The sequence below is a fragment of the Centroberyx gerrardi genome, chromosome 3, assembly GCF_048128805.1.
Source record: "Centroberyx gerrardi isolate f3 chromosome 3, fCenGer3.hap1.cur.20231027, whole genome shotgun sequence".
NCBI lineage: Eukaryota > Metazoa > Chordata > Actinopteri > Beryciformes > Berycidae > Centroberyx > Centroberyx gerrardi.
Window position 1 is genome coordinate 34,958,932 of NC_135999.1, and position 26,679 is coordinate 34,985,610.

At 39.4% G+C, this 26,679-nt stretch overlaps 1 protein-coding gene across 4 annotated transcripts in view; it reads left to right on the forward strand.

Annotated features, from left to right (window-relative positions):
* Positions 1–26,679, forward strand: part of LOC139917980 (glutamate receptor 2-like) — a 129,998-nt gene that overhangs the window by 13,211 nt on the left and 90,108 nt on the right. For 2 of the 4 annotated variants that reach the window (XM_078282750.1, XM_078282749.1), the window contains exon 2: positions 3,643–3,783. In XM_078282750.1, the coding sequence (XP_078138876.1) occupies positions 3,643–3,783 (141 nt within the window). Of the gene's footprint in view, positions 1–3,642; positions 3,784–26,679 lie in introns of those variants that run through there. The other 2 variants (XM_078282751.1, XM_078282752.1) reach the window with 1 other exon arrangement.

Genomic DNA, 26,679 nt, shown 5'->3' on the forward strand with positions numbered 1-26,679 from the left:
GGGCACCTCTACTCACTGTAGAACGTGGTGTCAGCCAATCAGCTTCCAGGATGGAAACAACCTGTTTACTGTTTTTTTGAGTGGACAACTTGTATTTAGCCAGGATCCTGGAGCCAAACAACTAATGTTATAGCTATCATGTCACTCTCACCAAGCAAGTTGCCGTGATTGGCTTTCCTCGAAGGAGACAAACTTCGAGAGAAGTTTGAGCTATTAACGGTAAATTCTGTTAATTTGTTAGTTAGTTTGTTAGTTATTACCATATATTGATAACAGTACGGTTTATTGTCCCCCACCAAAGGGGGGACTATGGATCGGTCTCCGTCCGTTCGTTCGTTCGTTAGTTAGTCACACTGTAACGTTGACTTTGTGCCACAAGGGGGCGGCATTGACAATGAATGGGGACTCAGTGGTAAAGCAGGTCATACAGTTAAAGTTATCATACAATGTGGGGGACAATGAATGGGGACTCAGTGGTAAAGCAATACAGTTAAAGTTATCATAGGTAACATAATAGTCTACACACGCTACACACTTGGAGACATCAGACTGGGTTGATGTGTTGAAGTGAGAGTCAATGGAGAATTTTTGGGCAAACCTCTAACCACAAGACACTGTAGTTATTGTACAGTTGTTGGACTGTTGTACTGTTATTGCACTCATCACTGCACTACCACTGTGCCGTCAGTGTTGACTACTTATATCATATTACCACTTACCTACTGTGCAATACCATATATCAATTATCATTTAGCATTTATATTATTCATAACACTCACGCTCCTGGTGTTGTATGTTATATTGTACATTGTATTAGAAATTGTATTGTAGTGTACATTGTGTAATGTACGGATTGTGTTTATTGCGTATTATAGTTCTTATATTTTGTACTGTATTGAGTAAAAACAGGACAATTACAGTTACTACATTTCAAATACCATACCAAAATGCTTATACAATTTCACTCATATTTTAAGTACACTCAGCAATCACTGACTGACCCAAGGGTGGAACTACATCACTGGTGGGGGACAACATATTTACTATTTGCTTGTTTGACCTGTAGTGCTGCTGGTCTGGGCTGTAGTGCTGCTGGTTTGGGCAGTTCCCATCAAATAAAACTGTTTCTCTCTCCCCAACTGATATCCCATTGGTTTACACTTTTGAATGATTCCTCCCCACGTTATGTCCTGCCCCAATATCCTGTTTCAACAGAAAATACATCATATTAAGGAAGCAAGATGCTCTCAAAATTTGGTTTCATTGTGACTTCAAGTATTTTATTTTAGCTTGCTGCTGTGTTGTTAACTTGTGTGGGTACTTCTGCCAAAGCTATCAGCTAGCTTCACATGGCCCATTTTGGATATTTTTGTCAGCCACTTGGTGTTTAAGTTTTATATTTTTTGGAGCACCATATTCTCCAAGGGAACGTCTATTCAAGTACAACTGAGACTGGTACAGATTAGATGCTGCTCCTCTCCAATGGCACATGCCTATGTAAGTGACACCGGGACTGGCAGGTGCTACTCTTCACCAATGGCATAAGAATGATAAATAAAAATACAGATATATATATATGTATATAATAAAAAAAAGGACAACATGACAAAAGGAAAACATAGCCTAAAAAAAAAGTCCAGAATTATAAGTAATGTTATGTAATAATATATAAGTTGTAAATTGGTTGCCTTTCATATTTTTTTAAAACACAGTATCAATTAGTTTGTCGAGCCATTTCCCTAGGTTACAAGGTTTTATTAAGTTCATCTTCTACATTCTGGGCATATTTCTGAGATGTTTTTAAAACATTTTTGTGAATAAAGCTTTCTTTTTGAAATGTCGATTTGCACTTTTTGACCTGTTGTGAAAACTGGTATATCTGATTTTAATATGCAGATGAAGAGGAGGCTCTGTTGATGGAAGCGGCACTCGCGAACGCTGCATTTGTTGACATGCCAGCGGAAGTATCCATAGTGTTTGCCAGCATCCAGCAGAAGTACCACAGAGATAGCGGCATCTGCCTTGGGATCTGCCAATGTCAATAAAAGAGCTAGGCCTTGCTGCTAGGGACTGATGAGTGATGAGGACATAACTAAATGTATCATTTCTTATAGAATTAATTAACTGCTTATATGTGTTATTGAATCTATCTACATATGTATATTTGTTTTCTGGATTAAAATTGTGAATTTTATCTGATCGTGCAATGCAGTCTTTTCATGAATGTATATTTTTTCTACATTTGTTGGAGACTTGAAATGATATGGAGACTTGAAACGATTTGTCAATTAATAATATTTAAGTCTCATGTGTGACAGAGTAAAGTATTTTGTGAGCGTATTCCAGTGCTACCTGACAGCAGAGTTTGACTGTAAAGAATAATTCTAGATGACAGATCTACAGCACCACTGATGATCAAATAACATGGTGGGAGTCAGGTAGCCACTTGATTGGCTAGTCAGTTAATAATTATTATTTACCAACTTATGAGAGCAACTTAAAATTCATATCTGGTGGTGAGTTAGTAGCTGATGAATGGGTTGACCAGGTAATTTGTTTTGATGGCACATGAATAAAGGTGGGGGAAAATGTACAACAGCATTGTACAAAAGAAGAAAAATATTTACCCAGGAACTGATAGCAACCTACCAAATGTATTAAGTGCTGTTACTTGATAATGTATGTGTTTTAATGTAGTCAAAATAACAAAGTCTTATAGAATTATAAATAAATTCTAAATTATATATTATGTTATTGAATGAAAGTTGGCTAATTTTCATCTGTGTTGTTTTATAGCGTGGTCTGGTCATGTGATGTACTGTTTGAGTATACTGTAATCTGCAGGTCCGCAGGTAATCATATACTGAATCATCACCTGCGTGTACAGTATGCAGTACATACTGATTAGCATGTAGCATGTTGTAGGCTAGTATCCGGTTCGAACACCGCACAGGAGTTTATTTCTATTTCTTTATATTTCTACTGGCTCTGTACTCTATACTATACACTGCTTGGATGTGATGCATTGTTCTCGCAATGAATCTTTGGGGCTTCCCCCATTTGTTCTTGTCAAGTCACCATCCGTTGCATCCTCGGCTGGCAAGTAAAGTACTTGCCTCCATCCTTGCGTTCTTTCCTTTGGAATAGAACTTTGGCAATTAAATATTACGCAAAATGCATCATGGAGGGCACAAGAATGCATATTGATTAAGAGCCAGGCTTTTATAAACCCTTTGCCAGTTGGGATGTTATACCCTGATGAAGGCAACGTAAGCTGCTACGCATGGGTTAGACATCCCCACTTGTATGATTTTATCCTCCTTGTTGGACATGCCAAGATAATAAAATAACAATAAAGGCATTTTTAATATACATTGGTTTTTTGGAGTGCACAATTCTCAATTTTTTCCCCTTGTTTGATGATCAAGCTGTGTATCCAAAGAGTACCTTAATACATACATTGGAATTCATCTTAGCACGCCTATTTCCTCGTATTGACTATCTATCTATCTATCTATCTATCTATCTATCTATCTATCTATCTATCTATCTATCTATCTGTCATGAAGGATGCAGGGTTATGCATGTTCTAATACAACATCTCCCTGTTTGTCTTCCTGTCTGTCTGTCTGTGTGTATCAGGTGGTTTATTCCCCAGGGGTGCAGATCAGGAGTACAGTGCATTCAGAGTTGGCATGGTTCAGTTTGGGACAGCAGATTTCAGGCTGACTCCACACATAGACAACCTGGAGGTGGCCAATAGCTTTGCTGTCACCAACTGCTGTAAGTATTTATCTGTCTGTCTGTCTGTCTGTCTGTCTGTCTGTCCATCAATCCATAATATCCTGATACTGAGCTCTATTGAATGAACTGCTGCTGGACAGGATTTTACCACTGTAATAGATCTTTGTTTTCATTCAGACATGCTCTTCATGCAGTTCATGCTGTTGTTCATTTAAGTCTCAGTCATATCTGCATGCCACAATGTTTTTTGTCACCACTGGATCCGTTTGTTTTACTATTTCGCTATTTTTACTATTTTATTCTGTTATGGTTTAATTGTTTTTATCCTGCTTTTACTCCGCTAACCACTTAACAGCTGGCTGAGAAAGGATGCCTATAAGCGGGACGGTTTGCATCCAAATTGCAAGGGTACTATGCTCTTGCTAGGAACTTTGAGAAGGTTTTATTGATGGCCTGACAATCAGCCAGTAACTGCCGGCCCTCCTCAGTCATCCCCAGCCATAATGAGATATTTTCCAGCCCTGTCATCCTAGGAAACAGACCTGCTGCAATGCTGACCACTACTAATACCAGGAACCTGATTTATCCTACATTACAGTCCAGTCCTTGCTCTGCCCAGGACCTAGCACCCATATTGTGTACTCAAATTGAGATCCATCTCTAATATGTTTTCATCCGTCTTGATTTTTATCACTGCTAATAGCTTGGACTTTCTTATGGCCACAGCAACTTGACTGGGGGCATGGAGACCCATTGTTTGATTGCTCCATTTACACCTCCCCTGCTTCTCTAGTAGCGGTTTAGTGGTCATACACAAATCTTGTTTTAAATGTTGTATCTCCACTCGTAATTTTAATTTGAAGTTTTGAGTTTTGGAATTACTTAAAAGGTAAACGTAAAGTCCCTCTACTGTGTGTTTTAGCTTATAGGCCTCTCAAGCTGAATGGCAATTTTATTCAAGTATTCTCTGAACTCCTTATGCCAGAGTATGACAGTTTGTGAGTGTTATCACTAATTAATAACATTCATGTGTGCTGCACCTCAAACACACTTGCTTCTAAGTTTATTACGGAATCTTTTAATCTCGTTCAGTTTCGTTTCAGATTCTAAGGCTAACAAATTGCAAATCTCCCTTCAGATTTTAAAAGGATTAATGCAGTCTTATCAGAAAGCAGTTGTGAGAGAGCAACCTTTTTCTCTAACCTGATTTCCAAGAACTACCATAACTCTATGGTCCTTTTTAGTGTTATTAATTATGTTGTTACCCCCTCCCCTAGTTATCTTTTAGAGTCCTTGCATGCACAGTGTGAGCAATTTGCAAAGTTTTTCATGAAAAAGGTGGAGGATAAGGTACAATATTCCACCCTCCGTCTGGGACCTGTCTGTCTGGGGTTAACATGCAGCATTGAGCCGCCTTGAGCCCATCTCACTTCTCCTGCAACTCCTGGTCAAGACAATCTCTCTCATGAAGTCTTCCACCTGCACTATTGATATATGCAGTGGTCCAATCTCTACATAAAGTAAAATTCCACCCTCAGATACTCTTACACTGAGTTCATCAAATACACCACCAAAAAACAAAATGGACCCAGGAATGCAAGGTACATCGCCAATAGTGTTTTTTTAAATGTTAAGTGTTTTAGGGTGTTTTAGTGTTAAAGTGTTTTAGGGTGCATTTTTCCTTTATTTAAAATTCCACCCAAGGAGGAGCCGATGCCTTGTGCTGCCGTCGTAGCTCCCATTTGGTAACATATAAATAAACTGAAACATCTCATTATCTCATCTCATTATTATAATCTCATTATTATCATCACTCGCTGTAAGGAAATGTAAACATGCCCGACCTTCAGCCCCTTGACATCATCCTCAACCGCTCAACCCACTCGCCTTACAGGCCCTGTAGCACCTTGGGAAGAGCAGTCCCTACTCCTTCTACTGGAACGCCATTCCAGCAGCTGCAATTCCTGATACCTTATTAATCAATGTCATTGCTGGACATAATGTTAGTGTTTTTAGTCTTGTGCTGTTGAAACTTTTGATAAAAGACCTGTAGTCTGCGGGGGACTTCTCAGTTTAGTTTTTTTGCTGAGACATCAGAGGCTCATTACAGCCAAGAAAGAAACCACCCCCAAAAATGGATTAATTCCCTCCCATTTTGAATAATTTCCACAGTGAAATTAATGCCTATACAGCTGGCTGCAGTGATGCAATGTGGGTGTGGATGCAACTGTAGATAGCCTACTTTTGTTTTGGTTTTATCTGCAATTTTCTGTTATGATTGTTCTCATTTATTGGCAGTGTTGAATTTCATAGTTAAAATACTTTTTTGGTTAAGCTATGTTCCTCATTGCCTTCAATTATTAACTCTTGCTCAGTTGCGGTAAAAAAAAAAAAAGGTGCTGTCATGGTGCTGTGCTATCCATCTGTATGGTTGCTGATCGTGTTTCGAGTCTCCACTCATATTCCCTTATTTCAAATGGGAGTGCACAATTAAGAAAAATTAAGAAACAGAGAAGTGAAACATCAACATATAACATGTTGTGTTTTCTTTGTATGTACCAGTAATTCCCATTCTCATGTCTTCCTTTTTTCTGCTATGCAGCTTTCTCTGTTGTGCTCTTTTTATGCCCTTCTTTTTTGACCTGGATTTTTGATAGTATTATAGCAGTAGGAGCTATAATGCGATAGTATGCAGTAGTATGCGGTACTGTGTGGTATTATGCAGTACAAGTTCAAGTTCAAGTTTGTTTATTTATATAGCCCTTTATCACAAGCATGTCTCAAAGGACTTTATAGAGAATGAGCCTAACTAGATCTAACTGATCAACAAGGACAACATCAGAAGAGCAAGACACACAAAAACAGATTTTAGCAAGACATAACAGTGTACCTATTCTACATAGCCTAACCTACCAGCACCACCAGCCTTAGACCCTCAATGCATACCTCAAGGAAAAACTCCCAAGAAAAAAAACGTTTTTAGGAAAAAATATGGAAGAAACCTTGGGCGGGCCGAGTCACAGAGGGATCCCTGAGCCAGAAAAAAATAGTGACAATAACATGGGTAATGACAGTGACAAGAGAATAACAGAAAAACAGAAAGACAGATGCATAATACCACATACAACTATACAACTGCATAATACTGCCTGTATTATGCGGTGCTATGCAATACTACATGGTATTATGCAGTGTTTAGTAGGATCCTCAAGCTATGCTACCAAACACATGCTGTCTTAAAAATTGATCTAAATTCAAATATTCTTCTTAATAAATCACTCAGTATAGACATGCTAATTTATTTTGAAATGTAATTTTCTGTGCTGATTCACAGAGGATAGAGGATTAAGTATTATAGAGGATAGAGGATCAATTATTGATTTGAATTGTACGTTGTGAAGTGTGAACGTATTAGATTTAATTAAAGTACACTGTACTTTATTTGGTGCATTTGTGGTGATAACATAAAGGAATTTGCCACTACAATTTATTTCAACTTTATTTCAACTTTTATCTGCACCATTTTGCTCTAAGTTAGCGATAATGTTTCTGCTGTCAAGGCAAGAGCTGGCTGTTGGCGCCAGATAGCTAGATAGCTAGATATTTGCTCTGGGAAGATGTTATTTTGTTAGTAAAATCATCACAAGAATTGTATAATCCTGAGCTTGCATTTAAAAAAACAATAAATGCAACAAATGTTTTTAAAGCTACAATGAACTAGCTAAGAATGATTTAGAAGAGCAAATTTAAGCCAGGATCCATGTCACAGGGTTGTGAATTGTGACCAAAAGGTCCATCCAGATGAGACATGTATTTCCAATAGTCTATATAAGATGCTGACAAGAGTGGTTAAAGACAGAGTAGACAGAATAGTTCTTTCTGAATATGAGAAGAGGATTGTGGGAAGTGTGTAGAAATTCATACTTAAAGGAATAGTAGTTAAATTAAACTTCACTCAGTTTGTCCTCACGCACATGTCGGTCAAAACACCAGTGAAGTTTGTATGTCCACATAACACACACAGCAAGATAGCTGGCGCAACTCCATATCAGCCTTCTCCAAAACAAGAAGTGGCCGGGAACTGGTTCTTCAGATTTCTAAAAAATTGTGCTTTTGGTCAGTAATAATAATGATAGAAAATATGTTCAAAAACTTGCCGTTTTACTAATCCAACATCCTCTCTAGAACAACTTCACCTTCCTTTTTTTTTTTTAGAATCAAATTTTTATTAACTTTTCACAATGGAAACAAAAAAGACATTCCACATAACAGGCCTGAGCAAGAAAAAAAATTGAAAATAATAATAGTGATAAAACAAAAAAAACAAAAACCACACACACATAATACGCACAGGTATACACTGTCCCTTACATATTTTGTTTACATGCAAATCATCTCATTGGGTAAACTGCACAAGAGAGTCAGGTGGTCTCCAGTCTAGTGTGTCACTGCCTTTTTGAATTAGATCACTCAGATCGCTGGGCAAGTGATTTATCATCGGCTGCCAGACATTCATAAAGCTGATCTCGTTACCTTTTAACTTAGCACTGAGCCATTCCATGGGAAGAACTCTATAGATTTCCTTATACCATTGTGTTATCGTAGGAGGTTGTTCTTGGATCCAGTTAAATAGTATGCATTTTCTTGCTAAGAAGAGAAGTTTACCTAGCAGTTTGGATCTACAAGAATCTAAGGTTCCTTCTGTGGATGGTAGCCCAAGTAGAAACTGCCCTGGATCTTTATAGATATTGCATTTCAAAATTGAAGTTATTTCCTTGGCTATACATGACCAGAACGTAGCAATTTTTTAATAGTCCCAGAAACAATGCATATAAGTACCTACTGACACTTTACACATAATACATAGAGGGGATCTGCTAGGGTCAATTTTGTTTAATATGTGAGGTGTTCTATGTTGCCTGTGTAGTATCCTATATTGCATCTCCTTAAATTTATTAGAAAGAAAAGGTGAATGGGAGGATTGGCTACAGTCTTCCCAAATATTCTTGTCATAAATAGTTTGAAGATTCTTTTCCCATTGTTTAACAACTTTATCTATATCTTCCCCAGTATGGCTCAACACACTGTCATACAAATAGGAAATAAAACCTTTCTTTCTTGTGTAGTTAATATTTTTTTCAATTGGTTCAAGAATGGATATATCCTGGGTTAATTTATAGTCTGTATTGATAAAGTGACGAGCTTGAAGATAAGCAAAAAAGTCTTTCTGTGGAACCCCATAAGTAATTCGGACATCTGCAAAAGACCTAAGTACATTGTTGTCATCAAACAAGTCTCCTGTCACTCTAATACCTTTATCATACCAAGAGCGAAACATAGCACTTTTAATACCTGGAGAGAAATCCCTGTTGTTCATGAGTGGTGTTAAATATGAAGAAATACCCTTTCTACCAGTAAAGTGTACCATTTCCTGCCAAACTTTAATAGCATATTTAAGTATTGGATTGTCTGTTGACCTAGAATGTGCTTTTCTATTACTTGTGAGCTCCCCCATTAATACAAAGGGAGCACATCCCTAGGCCTCGGGAGGTCCTGGTCCCCCTTTAAGATAGCTGTGAACCCCGACTTCCCATTTTCTTGGTCTACCTTGGGATTCACATATTTAGGGATTTCTATTACTTCCAATATCAAAAACATTTTAAGATTGAACTTTAAAACAGCACTTAAAAGTATCAGGAGTGACCTTACCAGATGGTTTGATTTGCCGAGTTCATGCATGGGTAGGATACATTTGATAAAAATGAATGTATTAACCCAGCTCCTCTATCCTATGCAAATGCTACCAGTACATATTTCAAAGACACTGGCAAAGGAGATAGAAACTTTTTCAAAGTTTATATGGCATGGTAAAAAAAATCTAGCTTAAGAATGAAGACCTTGCAGTTACCAAAAGATAGAGGGGGTCTTGCATTTCCAAATATTATTTATTACAATTGGTAAATCTGGTATGCCCTCATCATCCCTGAGTGGCATTGTTACTGTTTTATCAAAACTAACTTTATACCCTGAGAAAGACCCAAAGGCTTGTATTACTGACATTATAGCTGGGATGGATTCCTGAGGTTTAGTCACAAACAATAAGAGGTCGTCCGCATACAAAGCAATCAGTTGATTAAGAGCTGATCATGTGGCTTCTGTTTTCCTGAACAAGGATTATCCTTTACCTGCTTTTCAAGTTCTACTAATTGTTTTTCTAAACAAAGCTGTTGCTTTAATGCCTCTTTTTTTCTAGCTGTACAAAAATAAATGATAGCTCCCCTCAAATAGGCCTTGAGCGTATCCCAGAGTATTGAGGGATTTGTATCAGCGACAAAAATAATTCAATTTGATCTTCTAAAAAGGTCACAAAAGAGAGGCTACTCAAAATAGATGGGTTCAAACGCCAGTGCCATGAAGGAGGTTGAGGAAACAGTGGGGTAACTGCAGCATGATCAGATAGTAGGCGAGTACCTATAGCACAGTTCTCTACCCTATCAAGCACCAGCCCTGAGGTAAAAAAAAGAATCTTTTCGAGAGAGACTTGATGAGGGTGAGAATAAAAGGTATAATCCCTTTCTGTAGGAGGGAGAACTCTCCAAGTGTCAAAAAGATATAAGTCTAAGCATACCTCTTTCGTGGCCCTGGTGGTCTTAGCAGAAGGATTATGGTCTACCTTAGGATCCATGATACAGTTAAAGTCACCTGCTAATATGGTATAGGGAGAAGAAAGAGCGGACATTTGAGCTAGTAATTTTGAGTAGAATTCACTTTGATAAACATTTGGAGGATAAATACAACCAATCACAATATTTTCACCGTATACAAAAACCTGTTATGAGAACATAACGACCATGTTGGTCTTTAATATATTTATCTAGAGTGAATGGTGTCTTCTTATTTATTAGGATAGCAACTCCTCTCTGTTTGTTGAAAATGAGGAATAATATACTTGTCCAACCCATTCTCTTCTGAGCTTTTCATGCTCCTTATCATTGAGGTGGGTCTCCTGCAATAGTGCTATGTTAGTTCTTTCTTTCTTAAGCCAAGATAGTATATTCTTGCATTTAATCACATAATTTACCCCTTTCACATTAAGTGAAATATACTTAGTTGTGCTCATTGCATGTAATCCTTACACTATAGAATATCAGGCCTGGAATTAAGTCATTTTTAGGGCAAGGCCACTTTGGCCTTTGATAAATACAAATTTATTGGGGCATCACGGCCAAAATGTAGGGCACCAAGGCCACAACAAATGGTTATTAAAATCCTTTTTTCAGTCCTTTTTCCTCAACAAAATAAATATCCTAATAGAAAAATTAAGTGCTGCAGTGTGATACAGCACATATGTAAGATGGCTCAGACTGCAAAGTTAGTTACATGTCCAGTAATACACGATAACGTAAGTGTAACCCAGGTTATTTTCTGTAGCTACAAATTACAGATGTCCCCTAAACCTCACATGCGGTAGACGCTACAATTTACCGATGTTCCCTAAACGCCTCATATGCAGGCTACTGCAAATGATAGCGTTTTTGCTGCTCTCAACCCGGTTAATTAAGCTAATTACCCGCTGTACATTTAAACTTACACTAGTTCTGCTCAAGCACTCATAGCTCTCTCCTTCTTTTAGCGACTTTCTCGCTAATCCCACAGTTATTTACACGCTTTTCAGATCTGCTAGTTACTTAGCTTAGCAGTTAGCGATAGCTTAGCAGTTAGCGATGGCTTCTCTCTCTCCCTCTCAGTTTAATTAATAATTAGCTTTTAATGTTTATGTTAACCTTACACATATATTTATATATACATATATAATCTCGCGCTACTGTTGATGTCCAGCATGATGACGGAGACACTGGGAAACGTGAGTTTGTTTATTTGCTGTGTTGCATGTAGTTTTAAATGAGGAAATCCGCAACTTTCTTTTAAGGGCACAACGGCCAGTTCAAAACAGGGCATGCCAAACTGGCCGTGTGGATAGTTAATTTTAGAAGGGGCATTACGGCCACACTCCGGCACTGGCCGTTTGGCCGTAGTATAATTCCTGCCCTGCAATATAGTAGCACCATGTGCGTGGGAAAAGAAAGAAAGTATATTTCCATTATGGACCTATCTGTTATTTATCATCTTAAAAACAAAAACATTCAGGCCAAAACCAGAACAGTCAAAACGACCTCTACACAATGCAAGCACCCACAACATGTACTTAAGTATCAACCCAACAAATGTAGAAAAACTTACAACCAACATGAATGTAACACAAACAACCCACAGAAAAGTAGGTGTACAAATTACGGGGATCCGTGCGGCTGAGAGACAAAACCCACTCGGACGTCTACCACTATCCACAGCTTCTCAAGTGAAGACGAACTCTCGCTTGCTCCCACCACAAACCTTCAGGAACTGCCAACAGTTTATCTGGTGTTACAGAATGGAGTACTGTCCAATAATCTGCAGCAGCTACTAGTCTGTTTCAAAGATTAATGCAGTTGTTGTATATCAGTCTAGCCACCGCTGGTCTGAACCCAGGTCCATAAAAAAAAAAAAATAATAATAATATTATATAATATTATATAATATATAATAAACTCTCATCGTCATGCTTCTACTTACGGCACCGACTCCATTGCATCCACAATGCTCCTAGCTTCATTAGCTGGGCCAAACGAAAAATCCTTGTTGTATGTGAAGCGGAGGACTGCTGGAAACTGCATCCTGAACCTGACTTTCTTTGCAATCAACTGTTGGCAAACAGCTCCTCCGCTGCTGTAGAACGTTCAGTGGAATGTCCTGCCGAATGGAGATCCTGCCTCCCTCATACTCAAGCCTTTGTTTCACACTGGATGCCAAAATTCTCATTTTCTCGACCGGGTTGTGGAGCTTCATGACTACGACCCGGGACACACCAGCCTTAGGTCTGCCGAGGCCTCTATGGCATCTATGCAGACGGATTCTTCCTTTTTTGGTCTCCAGGTTGAGAAGTTTAGGCAACCAAGTTTCAAAAAAGTTTAAGGCATTATTCCCTTCAATTCCTTCCTTCACCCCGAAGATCCAAATATTATCTCTGCGGGATCTCGCCTCCTGGTCATCCATCCGGTGAGTGAGGGCAGTTCATTTTCCTTCAGTGTCCATCAGCCTAGTCTCCAAACTAGCAATAATATCTTCGGCATTGGAAATGCGGTTCTCAGCTTCCACTAAACGTTGGGAGTCTTGCTCGAACTTTGTCGTGATAACATCCAACTTGTTGGAAACCTCGGACAGTTTCTCCTCCATCATGGCTGAGACTTTGTGGTGATTTCCATTGCCAGATTGGTAACATCCATTGGCAGGCTGGCATTAGCTTCGCCGTCGCCATCTTTGTTAGCAATTTCGTTGTTAGCTTGTCAGCAAACACTTCTCTGCGGCCTTTTTCGGCTCCATCCGATGACATTTCTTTACTGGCCATGTTCATAAACGGCGTACCGATTCGTATACTTGGTTTGGCTGCAAATTGATAAGTACAATATAAATATAATAAAAAATTATAAAATAAGTATATTTAGGAAGGTTTGGGCGGAGAGCAACGTGCCTTCAGTCCTCTCAGCATGACGTCATCGCCGGAACCCCCAACTTCACCTTCCTATTCCTGAGTGCTGAGAAAGTTCTAAGAAGTTCATCTTTGTCCTTATCCTTTTTTCTACAAGCAGGATTTTTACATTTAGACCTATACTCATCAATTAATACTCTATGCTATATTATGGCTCACAATATATAGTGGTGCATAATGACTGTGCATTACAATGCAGTGGCTGCTTTGGCGCTGTTAGAGGACGTTGCCCATGCAACATTAAGGAGAGAATGAGTCGGATTTTTTTGGCCCATGATGATGACTGGTGTTTATGTCCAAACCAGGTTAAACAGGTGTGTTGACATCCAGTTATGGCTAATTGTGAGAGTGGGCATTAGGCTCGCGTACGTGTGCACAGTTTCAAGATGACTGAGACTTATAAATAGCCCAATACATAAACACCACGTAAGCAGTGTTCATCGGTTTTTGAAGTGAAGTGAAGAAGCAGTGTTTTATAAAATCTGAAGAAAAGACTGCTTATGTTTCCAATTTTGTGCAAACAGATTTTTAGTATTGAATCTACACATAGTTTTCTACATCTAGTGCCATCATGGTGCGTTCGTGGCAGTTTGCACATTCACACAACCTGGTTTGGACATAAACACCAATCATCATCATGATCTTTAGCTATAGCAAAGATGCAAGCTTCAGGTGTGCTGGTGGCTCAGTGGTCTAGGGCGCGTACCATGTAACCGCAGCGTCCTGGGTTTGAATCCAACCCGGGACCTTTGCCGCATGTCATCCCTCTCTTTCTACCAATGTTTTCTGTCTGTCTCTACTTTGAACTATCCAATAAAGGCAAAATACCCAAAACAAGCACAGATCCTGTACAGACCCATGTCGCGTGTGTTCAGTTCAATTCAGTTCTATGCACTGACACACTGTGACATGGTACAAACTACCAAATTCCACTAACATTACTTAAAGGATAAGGCCGGTGTTTTTTAATGCATTGCTTACCATCAACAAATCCTATGAAAATAACAAAATCAGCAATGATTTTGTTTTGCCAGCAAATCTCGTCCATGTAGCCGGTGCCCAATGAAGCCATGTCCCAGCAGCCATAGAACTCCATTGTATTAAAAAAACAATTAAAAACACGTCAAAGAGCCATGCCGTTGCTCTGGGCAGCATATTTCATCATCACGCTCATCATCTCACAAAGCGACAGATGTCTGACTGACTGCCTGACTTTGCCTGAATTTGCCTTGTGATGCCCTCGGCTGCGCCATGGGAAAAATAATCTTAAAAAAAAAAAAAGATGCACGCTTCTCTTTTCATACTGTTAATATTTAGAGCTAAAAAAATGCAAATATTTAATAAAAAGTCGTCTCAAGTCATCTTTCTTAAGTCCAAGTCAAGTCCCAAGTAATGAATACCAAGTCAAAGTCAAGTCAAGCCTTTTATGAATTATAGTGAAGCAAGTCTCAAGTTGTTGAATCGTTCAAGTCTGACTCCAGTCAAGTCATGTGACCCCAGTCTCCCACCTCTGGTGTTGTCCATGCAATTCAAAACATTGCATTTCCTCTGGGGCCAATTGCTTTACACAGCAATGCAAATAAAAACCTTCAAGAAAAGAAAAGACAAGAAAAGAAGAGTAAGAAAGACAGGCAGGGAAAAAGATAGAGATGTGAGCACTGTAGCTCTGTCCATGGGGACAAATACACACACACACACACAGACACACACACACACACAGCCAGGAGCTGTGTGTGTGTGTGTGTGTGTGTGTGTGTGAGAATTAGTGTGCCTTTCTGCCTCAGTGCCATTACAGAGCGAATGGAGCGCATCTATGTGAAACTGTATCTTTGTGTATGTGTGTCTTCGTAGCATGCTGCTTCTGCTCCACACACTCACACACACACACACACACACACACACACACACACAGTCTTCTGTCAGTACTGTCAGTAAGGTAGTGGTTAATAAATGTTTTCTGTTCTTTGCTAATATTTCAGTGGTATGCTTTGCTAGAATTACCATGCCAACACTCACATACATACGAACATACAGTTTCATACAGATATGCTCCATTCGCTCTGTAATGGCATCTCTGCCTGGGCAGTTTACATGGGAGGATGATTGTTATTATGGTGGAAGTCCCTCGGCCACAAACATCCCTCCAAAGGTTCCAGAGTGTGTCAGACTCTCTAAGAAGTGACGGCAAAGACCACCCCCCATGAAAACTGCCCAGGTAGAGAAGATGCGATTTCTGCCACCGCAGGGCAATTGTTGGCTGCAGCTAGTGCCAGGTTCCATTGCACAAAGATATAAATCTTTCCACGACTGATTAGCCACAGCAGACCATAGGTGTTAGTTTAACATTACTTTTTTTGTTGTTGTTTTTTTGTTTTTTAATTGCCACACTCTCTCAACACTAACAGTCAATTTGTGAAATTTTACAAACATGTTCAGTATGTTATTATATTTAACTTTAGAAATGTATTTAAAAAACAATTTTTATTGTGTTTTTAAAATAATAAAGCCAAAGCATGTTTATGAAGTACATGAAGTTTTCCTATGCTTACAAAATTATGCATATTTTGCATAATTATAGGGATAAGAGGTAGAGCATTGATCCAAACAGGGATTATACTTGACTGACTGGGGCTATCAACAAAATTCCATAATAATGATAAGCACCCTAAATAGACCTTGAAGCTAAATGTGGAATGAGCACTATTGGTTGAGGATTCATGATTTTGAGCAATATATCTGAAAAACATCACTTTAGCCATTGCCTTCCATTCATTCATTCATTCAAACACATTGATAGATCAATGAATAGGCTAAAAAATGCAAAGACTGTCCAGCTTACTGAGACGTCCTTCTGGTAGTCAAGCAGGGATCTGAGGCACTCTGATTTGGAAAGGAAAAATCCTTAATTACAACATGGATGATGGATAGACCAACACATTTCGATTCAGAAAAGAGTTTTCATCAAGGTACACTAGTAACAACATGGACAGCTGTCCTATTTAAAATGAATTAAGTGGTCACATGAGCAGGTCAAATGACAAGGTCCACGTTGACACTTAAAGAACCACATACACAGAAAAAACACGAGGATAGGCACAGAAAAAAGACAGAAAAAAATGACATAACACAAAAAATTGAGACTCGCTCATTTAAACATAAGGCCAAGATCATAATCACTACTCAACACCAGTGTAATCAAAAAACAGGGAGAGTGATTCTACAGTAAGATGGGGGAAAGGCACTCAAAAAATATCTCACTGCAATCCAGCGAAATAACACAATGTAAAGCCATCACAAAAATCATGTAAGGGGATCATAGTCATAATTCAACCACAATACAGAAGAGTTTGAAAGCATGGAGAACACTCCCACAATAGAATACAATAATGAAAGGAAAGGTGCTTGTAGAGCCTCTCAGTGCAATAAAAAAAAAACAGCACAGACAAGACCAGGGTGAATAAATATGTACTATCAGTAAGGAGAGAAGTTCCTCATTGAGATGTGGAAAGGAAGTGGCCCTGAGAATGTCGATCTAAAAAGTCTCCCTCTGCAGGAGATGTTTAAGTCTGTCACCACCCCTTCCATTTTGTGGGATTACCTCAATCACCATGTCTTTTAAAGGGTCTGGATTAGTGTGACTTGTAGTGCTGTGCCATGGGATAGTTGGGGGGTCCTGATGGCGTATTTGTGTTCAGCCAGTCTCACGCAGCTTGCGTTTTGTGCGGCCATTGTAAAAACAACCATACTCACTTTCTAGTCTATAAACAACGAATGTTGTTTCGGCATTGAAATGTCCTCTGGCTGATCATATCAACAAAAGTGTTGTCTCTGATTATGTTACTGGCGTTATTACAAGAACCACCACCAGGTACCAGTGGGTTTAGGGAGCCAATTGGTGGGTTTAGAGGGAGGGGGTTAGGTGACTTTTCACAAGTTTGTCTTTGAGTGTTGGTGCTCTCCTGAAATGAAAATCTCAGAGAAGACTGTACAGAGAAAGGGGTCACTAAGCAAAATGTCCCAGTTTTTTGTGATAATGCGTCTGATGGCATATAGGCCATGTTGCTGTACTGTGTGGTGAAATAGATTTTAGGGGCTTGTTGTTCACAAGGTTTCCTATTTAGAAGATGTTTTCTCTCCAGGCGTTTAGCTCTGGTCAAAACTTGGTTGAGAACCTTTTTACTGTAGCCCCACTGTTCAAATCTATGGTCTTTGGCTTGTTGAACGAAATCACTCTCAATGTCACAAATCCTCCTTAGCCTCTGGAACTGGCCATATGGGATATAGGAGATAAGACTTTTTGAGTCGAAGCTGTCCGCTTGTAAAATAGTGTTTGTGTCAGTGCTTTTCCTATGAATAGAGGTGTGCAGGTATCCATGTTGGTCAACAGTGATTCTTAGGTCCAAGAAGTTAAGCTCTGTGGTGCTGTATTCCAAGCGTATTCTGAGTTTGATGTTAGAGTTGGTAGTGTTGTGGTACTGGTGAAAGTCAATTAGCGGTTGCTGAGATCCTTTCCTCCCAAAATCCCAAATATAGCCCAGGATAATTGGGGGCATACACTGCACGCACTTGGGGATCAACTCTACAGACAAGTCAAGGGCAGCCCTTGACTTGTCTGTAGAGTTGATCCCCAAACGTAGTATCACCCTTGTCTGATGCTCTCACAACCAGGTCATCATTGTTTCTTAGCCACTGTATGGCCCGTCTCTCTCTCTGGGATACGTTGGAGCAACTCATTCTCCTGTCACCCTGAGATAATAACCATCTTGTAGTTTGGGCCAGACGATGATTTTGTGGTCATAGGTGATAATTCTCAGGCCGTCATTCTACCCTGTGTCATTTTCCTTTTTAGTGCACTGTGCCTGTGGCATTGTCTAAAAAAGCAGGGGTTGATGGTAGTGCCTCCTCATCCTGGCTGTTGGTAGCACTGATTGGTAGACTGAAGGAAACAAAATGGGCTCACCTGTTCCTATTAGAAGTTGGAGTGCGACACCAGGAATACACCGTCCCCTCTTTATAGTCCTGCCGGTCTCGTTTAAACTTTAGAATTTTACTTTGTTCCAAGGTTTCTGAGAATTTTTCAATGTCATTTTCTTTCGGCCAACTGTTTGTTTGCTATGCTGCTCCTCAGATGGCATGCAAGATAGTTTTTCTTTCACTTCCTCAATTTGATTGTGTAACTCTTCTCTTTGTTTTTTAGCTTTTTCAATTAAAAGTAAAATCAAGCCCAGGGAACATTTATTTAAAAAAATTTCTGCTTAATTTTGAAAATCGTTCATGATTCTTAGACCTCTGGGGATCGTATTCTCTCTCCAATAGTCAGAGAGTGTGATGGCGTGTAGTTCTAGTTTCTTGTCTTTTTCCAGGCGTTTTTCAAAATGTGAAAAGATGACTGTGCAACGGTGGTTAGTCTCTCGGATTGATGACAAATAGACTCTCTGACAATGATATTGTTACCTTGTTCGTTAGTGAAGAAAAATGTGTTACTTGGTGTCTCCATCAAAACAAGGGAGAAGCCGCACACTAACTCCAATGCAAAACTTTTAATTTAATTGACCTTTCAGCACATAATGCCTTCTTCAGGATAAAGCATCCTTTATAACCTGCAAGCCAGCACCTCAACTACATAGGTGTGCATTTTTTCTTCTCTTCTTTACTTGGTGTCTCCGTCATTTTTTTAATTTGTAGATGGGAGTGCTACACTGGGTAAAAAAAAACCAGTGTGAGTGGAGTTGAGGTAAAGAGGACATTCCTTTGTTTCCAGGTTTTACTGAGGAAATAGACTTTTCTCCCTACTTATAGTCTATATTTATTCACACTGGTCTTGTCTGTGCTGTTTTTTATTGATTGCACTGTGAGAAGCTCCACGAGTGCCTTTCCCTTCATTATTGCATTCTATTATGTTCTCTATGCTTTTGAACTCTTCTGTATTGTAGTTGAATTATGACTATGATGAGTAGTGATCATGATCTTGGCCTTATCTTTAAATGAGCGAGGTTCAATTTTTTGTGTTATTTTGCTGAACACCCAGTTTTTTCTGTCTTTTTTTTTTTTTTTATCATTTATTTTTTACTGTAACACCGTCAAGTTACAGACAATTCAACAATATATTTTCTGTCTTTTTTCATTGTGTTTTTTCTGTGCATGTGGTTCTAAGTGTCAAAGTTGACCTTGTCATGTGACCACTAGTGTACCCTGACGAAAACCCTTTATTAATTCAAAATGTGTTGGTCTATCCATCATCCATGTTGTACTAAACTATTTTTACCTTTAAAATCAGAGTGCCTCGGATCCCTGCTTGACTGCCTAATAGAAGGACGTAAGCTGGTCAGTGTTTTTTAGCCTATTCACTGTTCTTTCTCCCCATCCTTGAAGAGCACCTGATTTTTACCCTTTACCTCAACTCCACTCACACTGTTTTTTGTTTTTGTTTGGCCCAGTGTACCACTCCCATCTTTTGTTGTTCTTCACATTGATAGATCGCTGATTCAAACAGCAGTCATTCTGGACTGGCTGGAGCTACTGTAAAAATGAGTTGATTTTGAGCAATATATCTGAAAAACATCACTTCAGCTATTGCCTCCCATTCATTCTTATTCAAACCCATCGATAGATTGTTGACTCAAACAGCAGTCATTCTGGACTGGCTGTGTTAGGTTGGGGGCAGGGTGCTCAGTCAGCCGTTTTGTGCCGACGGCTTCTCTTTTCTTCACTGCCCTACATACACACACACACAGACACACGCACACACACACACACATACACACACACACACACACACACACACACACAGCCCGAGTGTGTAGGAGTCAATGTCTCATCTTCCTCCATAGCTGAACCCCAAAACATGTAGAGACTGTCATGAAAACCCACCAAGAAAACACAATTCAAGTGTTTCCTACAGTCTTAGACAGTTAATTCAGAATATTTTTTCTTATACTCCACCTTAAGAACAGTAAGGCCAAATTTACCAATTGGTGACAAAACTCACCCTAAAACACAATTCACATGATAGCATTTGCATTATACTTGTTCAATTTGTACAAATTGTACAAGGTCATAAGAATTTAGATGAATCCTGTTTTAAGGTGGATAGTCCCTTTAAATATGTAGTGATCTCTGTTGCCTTGTGTTGGAAATGTGTGTCATATGCATGATGTGTGTGTATGTGTGTGTGTGTGTATGCGCGCATGTGTATTCTTTGTTCATGATGTTATGTGGAGAAAGACTCTAGTGCTTAGTGTCCTTTGCCCTGGTTACTGTTATTCCTTCCTGTTCATTAATGATAGATGACATGAAAACATGAGTGAGATATAGTTAAATTACCCTCCAATACTTCACTGGACTATGTAATAGGATAAACAGATGCCATTTCTAAATGAGTATAATAAATTATAGCTGGATGGAGAGGCCTCAATTAGTACAGCCTGGCCATCGGTACCTAGCCAGGTTTCTAACAGTGCTAACAGGAGGTACAGGTAATCAGGGTTTTTCCTGGCTCAAAATGAGGCAGAGGTGGTACTTTAATTGTGATCACGTTGTAGCGGTTTGACAAAGTTTTTAACTGGGGTGCCAGCCAGAGCAGAGTCTGACAAAATATTGACTGTTTGGTCTGAGTCAGTTTGCAGGTCAGACCCCACAAAGGATGCATGTACAAAACACATTCACATGAACCCTTAGAATAATAATCAAGCATGAAATACCCGATTAACCAGAAAATGCAGTGTGCAATGAAAGTAGCAATAAACACACAAGTGAAATACACACAAGCAACACAAAATTCTTCTTTTTAAGTAGTAATTGTATTCTCTCAAAATTAAATAACATGAGCTTTGCTCCTTTTAGTTCAGTTCAGTTCAATTCAGTTCAGTTCAAAATGTCACAAAAGATCCACTTTGGGTTTTTCCAGTAATCCAAATGAAAAAAATCCAAACAAGGAAGTAATCCACCCAATCAAAATTCAACATGACAGAGTCTAGCCAAGTTAGTTCTCTTCCCTTGTAGCAGAAAAACAATATCCACAAAACCCGTCAAAAAGAGAATAACTCAATGAAACAACCAGTCGTTACTCACAGTTTTGGGTGATAGAGTGTCTGTGTGCATGTGTGTGCACCGTGCCTTCATCTGGCTCAAGCACCACTGTCTTCAAGCAATGAATTTAGGAATTCCTATAATTCTGAGTGAAGAACTATATCACATTTGTGTTTACTTATTTACTTATTTATTTACTTTATTATAAAGAAAATAAAGGGACTCTGTTTAACATAAAATTAAATATAACATAAAAACCCCCACTGTTTTCATGTACACAGTTCAGAAAAGGGGACCTGTTACATGGCAGTTAAACATAAATATAAAATAAAAGCCATTGTTTTCACAGTTCACAACCAGCAAAAAGTGGCCTAGTTACAGGGTAGCTGAACACTTCATTTACCCAGTTCACAACCAGAGGCAGGACATGTCAGCCTCCTACTTTTCATTTTATAAAACTGCTTCATGTCACTCCTTGTAGTCCAAGGCCTCCTCTCATTTATAAAACATTGCGTGTGCACAAAACCAGCCTGAAAAGTGCATGCGCCACACAGATTTTCAGATTTATAAAAACAAACTTGGCCTGAGAATGTGCATGCCACTACAGAAACTTCAAGCCATGTGTGCGCACATTTTAGAGACAGTGGAAGATGGCAAAGTAGTGAAATAAAGCAAAAATGTCTTTACACTCGGTTCATTTCCAGGCTTCTTTGTTTGTCCAAAAGGCATCTATATTTAATTATAGGCTCATATGGTGTGAATTAGTCTTTATTAAGTTCATTACAGTCTTTTAGCAGAGCCCCAATTTGTCACAATTAATTGCGACAAATTCAAGGTGTTAAGCAATTGGACTGGATGTCACAAGGTTATAAATAATGATGCGTTGTGGTTTCGTGGCGCATAGGGCACATTGGAGACGCCGGTGCCAGGCGCACAGTCATCTTCTTCAGCCTCCTCTTCACCACTGGCTGCACCCACTGTCTGATACCCCGAGTAAGAAAATTAAAATAAAAAACCTGTATAGTCTGTTCTTAAGTTTTTTTATTCAAATCAAATGAATGTGCAATGTTGAATGCGTGGTTATGTTCACTCTTTCCAAAAAAAGTTTCATTAACCATCTATGGTTAATTGTGAGAGTTAGGTAGAGCTCAGAGGGTTATTGTGCTGATGACGATACAGCAGCACAGTGGAGTAATGCCACCATTGCAGTTACAAATAACAGAAATCCACCGAGCTAACCGCTGGTAATTACATTTTTTTTTTTTTTTTTTTTTTTTCAGTTTCATGCAGACAAGTTTTGTTGATCGAGGCGGCATGCAATTTGATCGAGGCGGCTGCCTCATAATTTTCTATGCAGGAAAAACCCTGATAATGTATGATGACCATTAGACCTGATGCTATTTAAAACTGGAATGTGCTAGGGAATAGATTTAGAGGAACAATCAGTAATATTTTACTGGCTCTTTGCACAAAATAACCATAATATATCAGTGGGGCTTTGCAAGTCACTCCACTGTTACCTCAATGGCTGCTGAGATTTCAAGCTTTTCTAAACAAGCAGTCCAGTCTGTACTCTCTGTTTTGGTGGAAATGCTCCACACACCCCCCCCCAAAAAAGGCCTAAAAAGCCTCATTCTAAAGCCAAAAAGGCCAATGACAAAGCCCACTGCAAAACCCAAGTGAACCTTGGTGCACCATTTCAAAGGTGGAGGGAGCTTAGGACTCTGAAAAACGTAAAGACCGATGCAGAGTTGGCATTACATTTGTTGGACAAGCAACCTATGATATAGCATATAGCTAAAGTTAGCCACACAAGCTAGCTAGCTAAAGTTTCTTGTTGATGCAACATAGCAAACATTAGCTCACCACAGCTTTGCTGCGCATAAATAAATATCTGTCAAGCAATATGCTGACAAACAAATGGAGCATCGGGTTAGTTCAGGCAGAACACTGAAGTCACGCATGCTGTCTGCTGATTGGCTATCAGCTGTCCTATCCAGCTGATCAGTACCAGCTGACTCTCAATCACCAATCACATTCAAACAAGTCAATGAGGCGCTCTGACAGCTTACATTCTCACTCTGCTGATCATTCATGCCAATACTGCTGTTGACCTAAGTCGATGCAAAAACTCCCTCCACCACCCCAACCTCCTCCTGCTATTATCTGTACACAGGATGCTTGTGCAAGCTATCTCTGAATTATGTCTGGTTTTATGTTGATTTTCATATTATTGAATGATATATGTCTACTATGCCTTGGTGGTTTATTGTGCTCTCCGCATAATCTCTCGCATGCTGCTTGGATTCATTTGGGGAGTATTCTCAAGAGCAGAGCCTTTTCTGCCAAATACAACTGTATAACCATTTGTGCTATAAATGGTCCAAACTCCTTTGAGTGCAAGTGTCTCTGACTGAACCTGTTGCTAGTAAACGACTTAAGGGTATTGGGTAAAGTTAGTTAGCAGTAGCTACAGCTTGAGCTGCTAGACCTCTGGGTTAGCCAATAGCATCTATTGATTCCATCTTTTACGTGACTTGCTGTATAATATTTCTGTCTCTCTGTGGGATGTTCTAAACATTTGTAACAGTTTGCAATGGGATATGTTACCTCTTCACTTGACATTTCTGAACTGTAATGCTACTTGGTGAAAATGCCAGTTCATACATTCTGTCGGAAGAGACATGTTTGGCGGTGTTGTTCTTATGGGTGCCATTAGATGTTACCAAAGAGTCCATATTGCTGAACACAATGAGTGGGTGAACGGGGAGAGTCATTTCCTACCATACAGTGTTGTTAGGCTGTGATGCATGAGCAGATGTTGTCCGACAAAAACTGTGATCCCGTTTTGGTGGGGTGCATCCCGAGTGAGAAGGGATGCCCTGGCCCAAAACAGATCAAAATTGACCACAAATATAATCTTGATGGAAGCACATTAGTTTTTAAGCCATTCGTGGACGGAACCACCATTCCTCTATGGTGGGTGAGAAGGGGGCCGGACATGATGACACGTAGATTGGTGTCAAAAAGAACAGATATTGGGCTCATTCATAAAACTCTGCAGTAACAGAATAGCAGTGAGCAAAATCTGTGGCCCGGTAATTTTACCTAACTAATAAATTTACCACAGCTGTGAATACTGTGATGGAACCACATTACCGCTGTGTTATCCTCAGCTGTAGCCCGGGTGACAGCCAGTCAAAACCAACATGTTAATTTACCTTTACATATTTAACACCTTGTCCACACCTGTCACTGCCATGGGCTGCATAGATGTGTCAGAATGGCAGAGAAACCCTCTTCCTCCTCATGCACTACTGCTGCAATTGCAATGTTGGCCATGATAAACCAAATCGTAACAGATGAAAACTGGCTTTTATAACCGCAATGAGAACGATAATCGATCAATCGATCGATTGTAAAACCAGTGTGTGAGTCATATTTATTAAACATTTCCACGTGTGTCCAATGATGATTAATTTCCTGGGACACAATGTAACTTTATCTATTGTTTATTAAATAATTGACATTTATTTTCATTAGTTAACATTAATTTCTATAATACACCATCTGACTAGAGCAGGTGGTATTTTTTGCACTGTGGTGTGCTTTATGAATCGCTTTCACAATATGCAAATAATGGGATATACAAATGTTAACGCTATAATAAGGGTAACTGGGGGAGAAACCAAAGAGATTGGAATAGCGGGAGGTCTGCAGCGGGGTGAGGAGTCCAGGTGAGGCCGAGGGTTAAGGAGGGTCTGTCTCCAAGGAGGAGCGGCCTCAGGGTGACACAAGGAGCATGGTGTCTGGGTCCCCCTGCGGTTAATGTGTGAATAGGCGTATTTCTCTCGAGATTCTGGACATCATTACTCAGTTTTGTCAGTTATACTTGCCAACAGTGCAGTATATCTGGGGGGATTTTCATCTGTGTTTGAGTCATATTCATATGTCAGAATGTGAGCTCAAAGCATGACCTCATGTACTGAGCGGATCCAAGATCATACACTAGAATATATGATCCTATATAATTTATATAATTTATATATCATATATAATTATATAACATTATGTATGATTCAATGTAATATTATACACAAGGAGAGGTGAAACAGGACATTTTATTTCTTGCGAGAATAAAGAACCAGGTCATCAAACTAGGACAACTAAATATACGCCTACATACACACAAGGAGAGAGGGAGAGATTTGCATCCTTGGTATTGTTACCTACTGGAGTCTACTCTTGGTCGTCAGTATCAACACACTTGGAATATTTTAGTCTTGTGTCGTTGTGTGTTAGGTCTCTTAATTCCAAATGCAGCAGCAAATCTGAAAGAACCACTTGAACATCCCAAAATGCTTTCCCTCCAAGTTGAAAAGCACTGATGAACAGCCTTTACCATGATGTTTGTTATTGGCCCACTATTATTATTATTATTGGATGTGAATAATACTCCACTTTCTTTGGTCCCAGTCTTTGCTTGGATTACAACACTTATCTGAGTTTGATTAAACTGGTTTTATTAAGCAGATCTCAGTTTGATCATACTGATCTGAGTTGGATAAAGCTGGTCTGATTAAACCTGCAATAAGCGATATCAGACCTTATAACCAATCCTGAACCTAAAATGTGCTATGTGGAGATTTCATTGAGACATAATGATATAAACCAAAAGCCACACACGCAGGCCAACTATGTTGGTGTTTTAACCTCTTTTCTAAAGCTTGTTGTCAAATTCTGGTCCGGAACAAAGCTCCTCCTGGGCCATTCAGTTGCTTTCAATTTTTTTGTAAAGTAGCTTGGCACCTCCCTCGCTGTTTAAAAGCGGCCCTCACTCCCTCCCATTTCCGAAAATTTTCTCATAATGGCAGAATCGATAAAGCGAGCAAGTTAACTTAGTAAACTAGTGACCTTGCTACCTACACTATTCATTGTGACATAGCCTTCAGCGGGAGAAAGGCCTAGCAAAGTGAGACTGCTAACCGGCGACACTTCTCAGTAGGTACGGTTAGCTTAGCTATTAGCCTTCATGCAGAGTGCTTTGCGATGTTTGTCCTTGGTAGGCCTCCATAGTGCAGTGGCTTTATTTACAAATGTCTTGCAGTTTCTGTCACTCTCTACTGGTCAGAAAATTTTGCTTATTGCAACTTTTACCCTGTCTACCAGTCTAGCAGTAGGTCCCTGCTTAGGGCTCTTATGAAAACCCCATATTCAGTGTGGTTTTAATCTATAGGGCTGATTCTGCTGACTAGACATTCCCCAAACCTACATTGCATGGTAACATCACAGAAAATGAAGGCCAAGTATCATCCAAAATT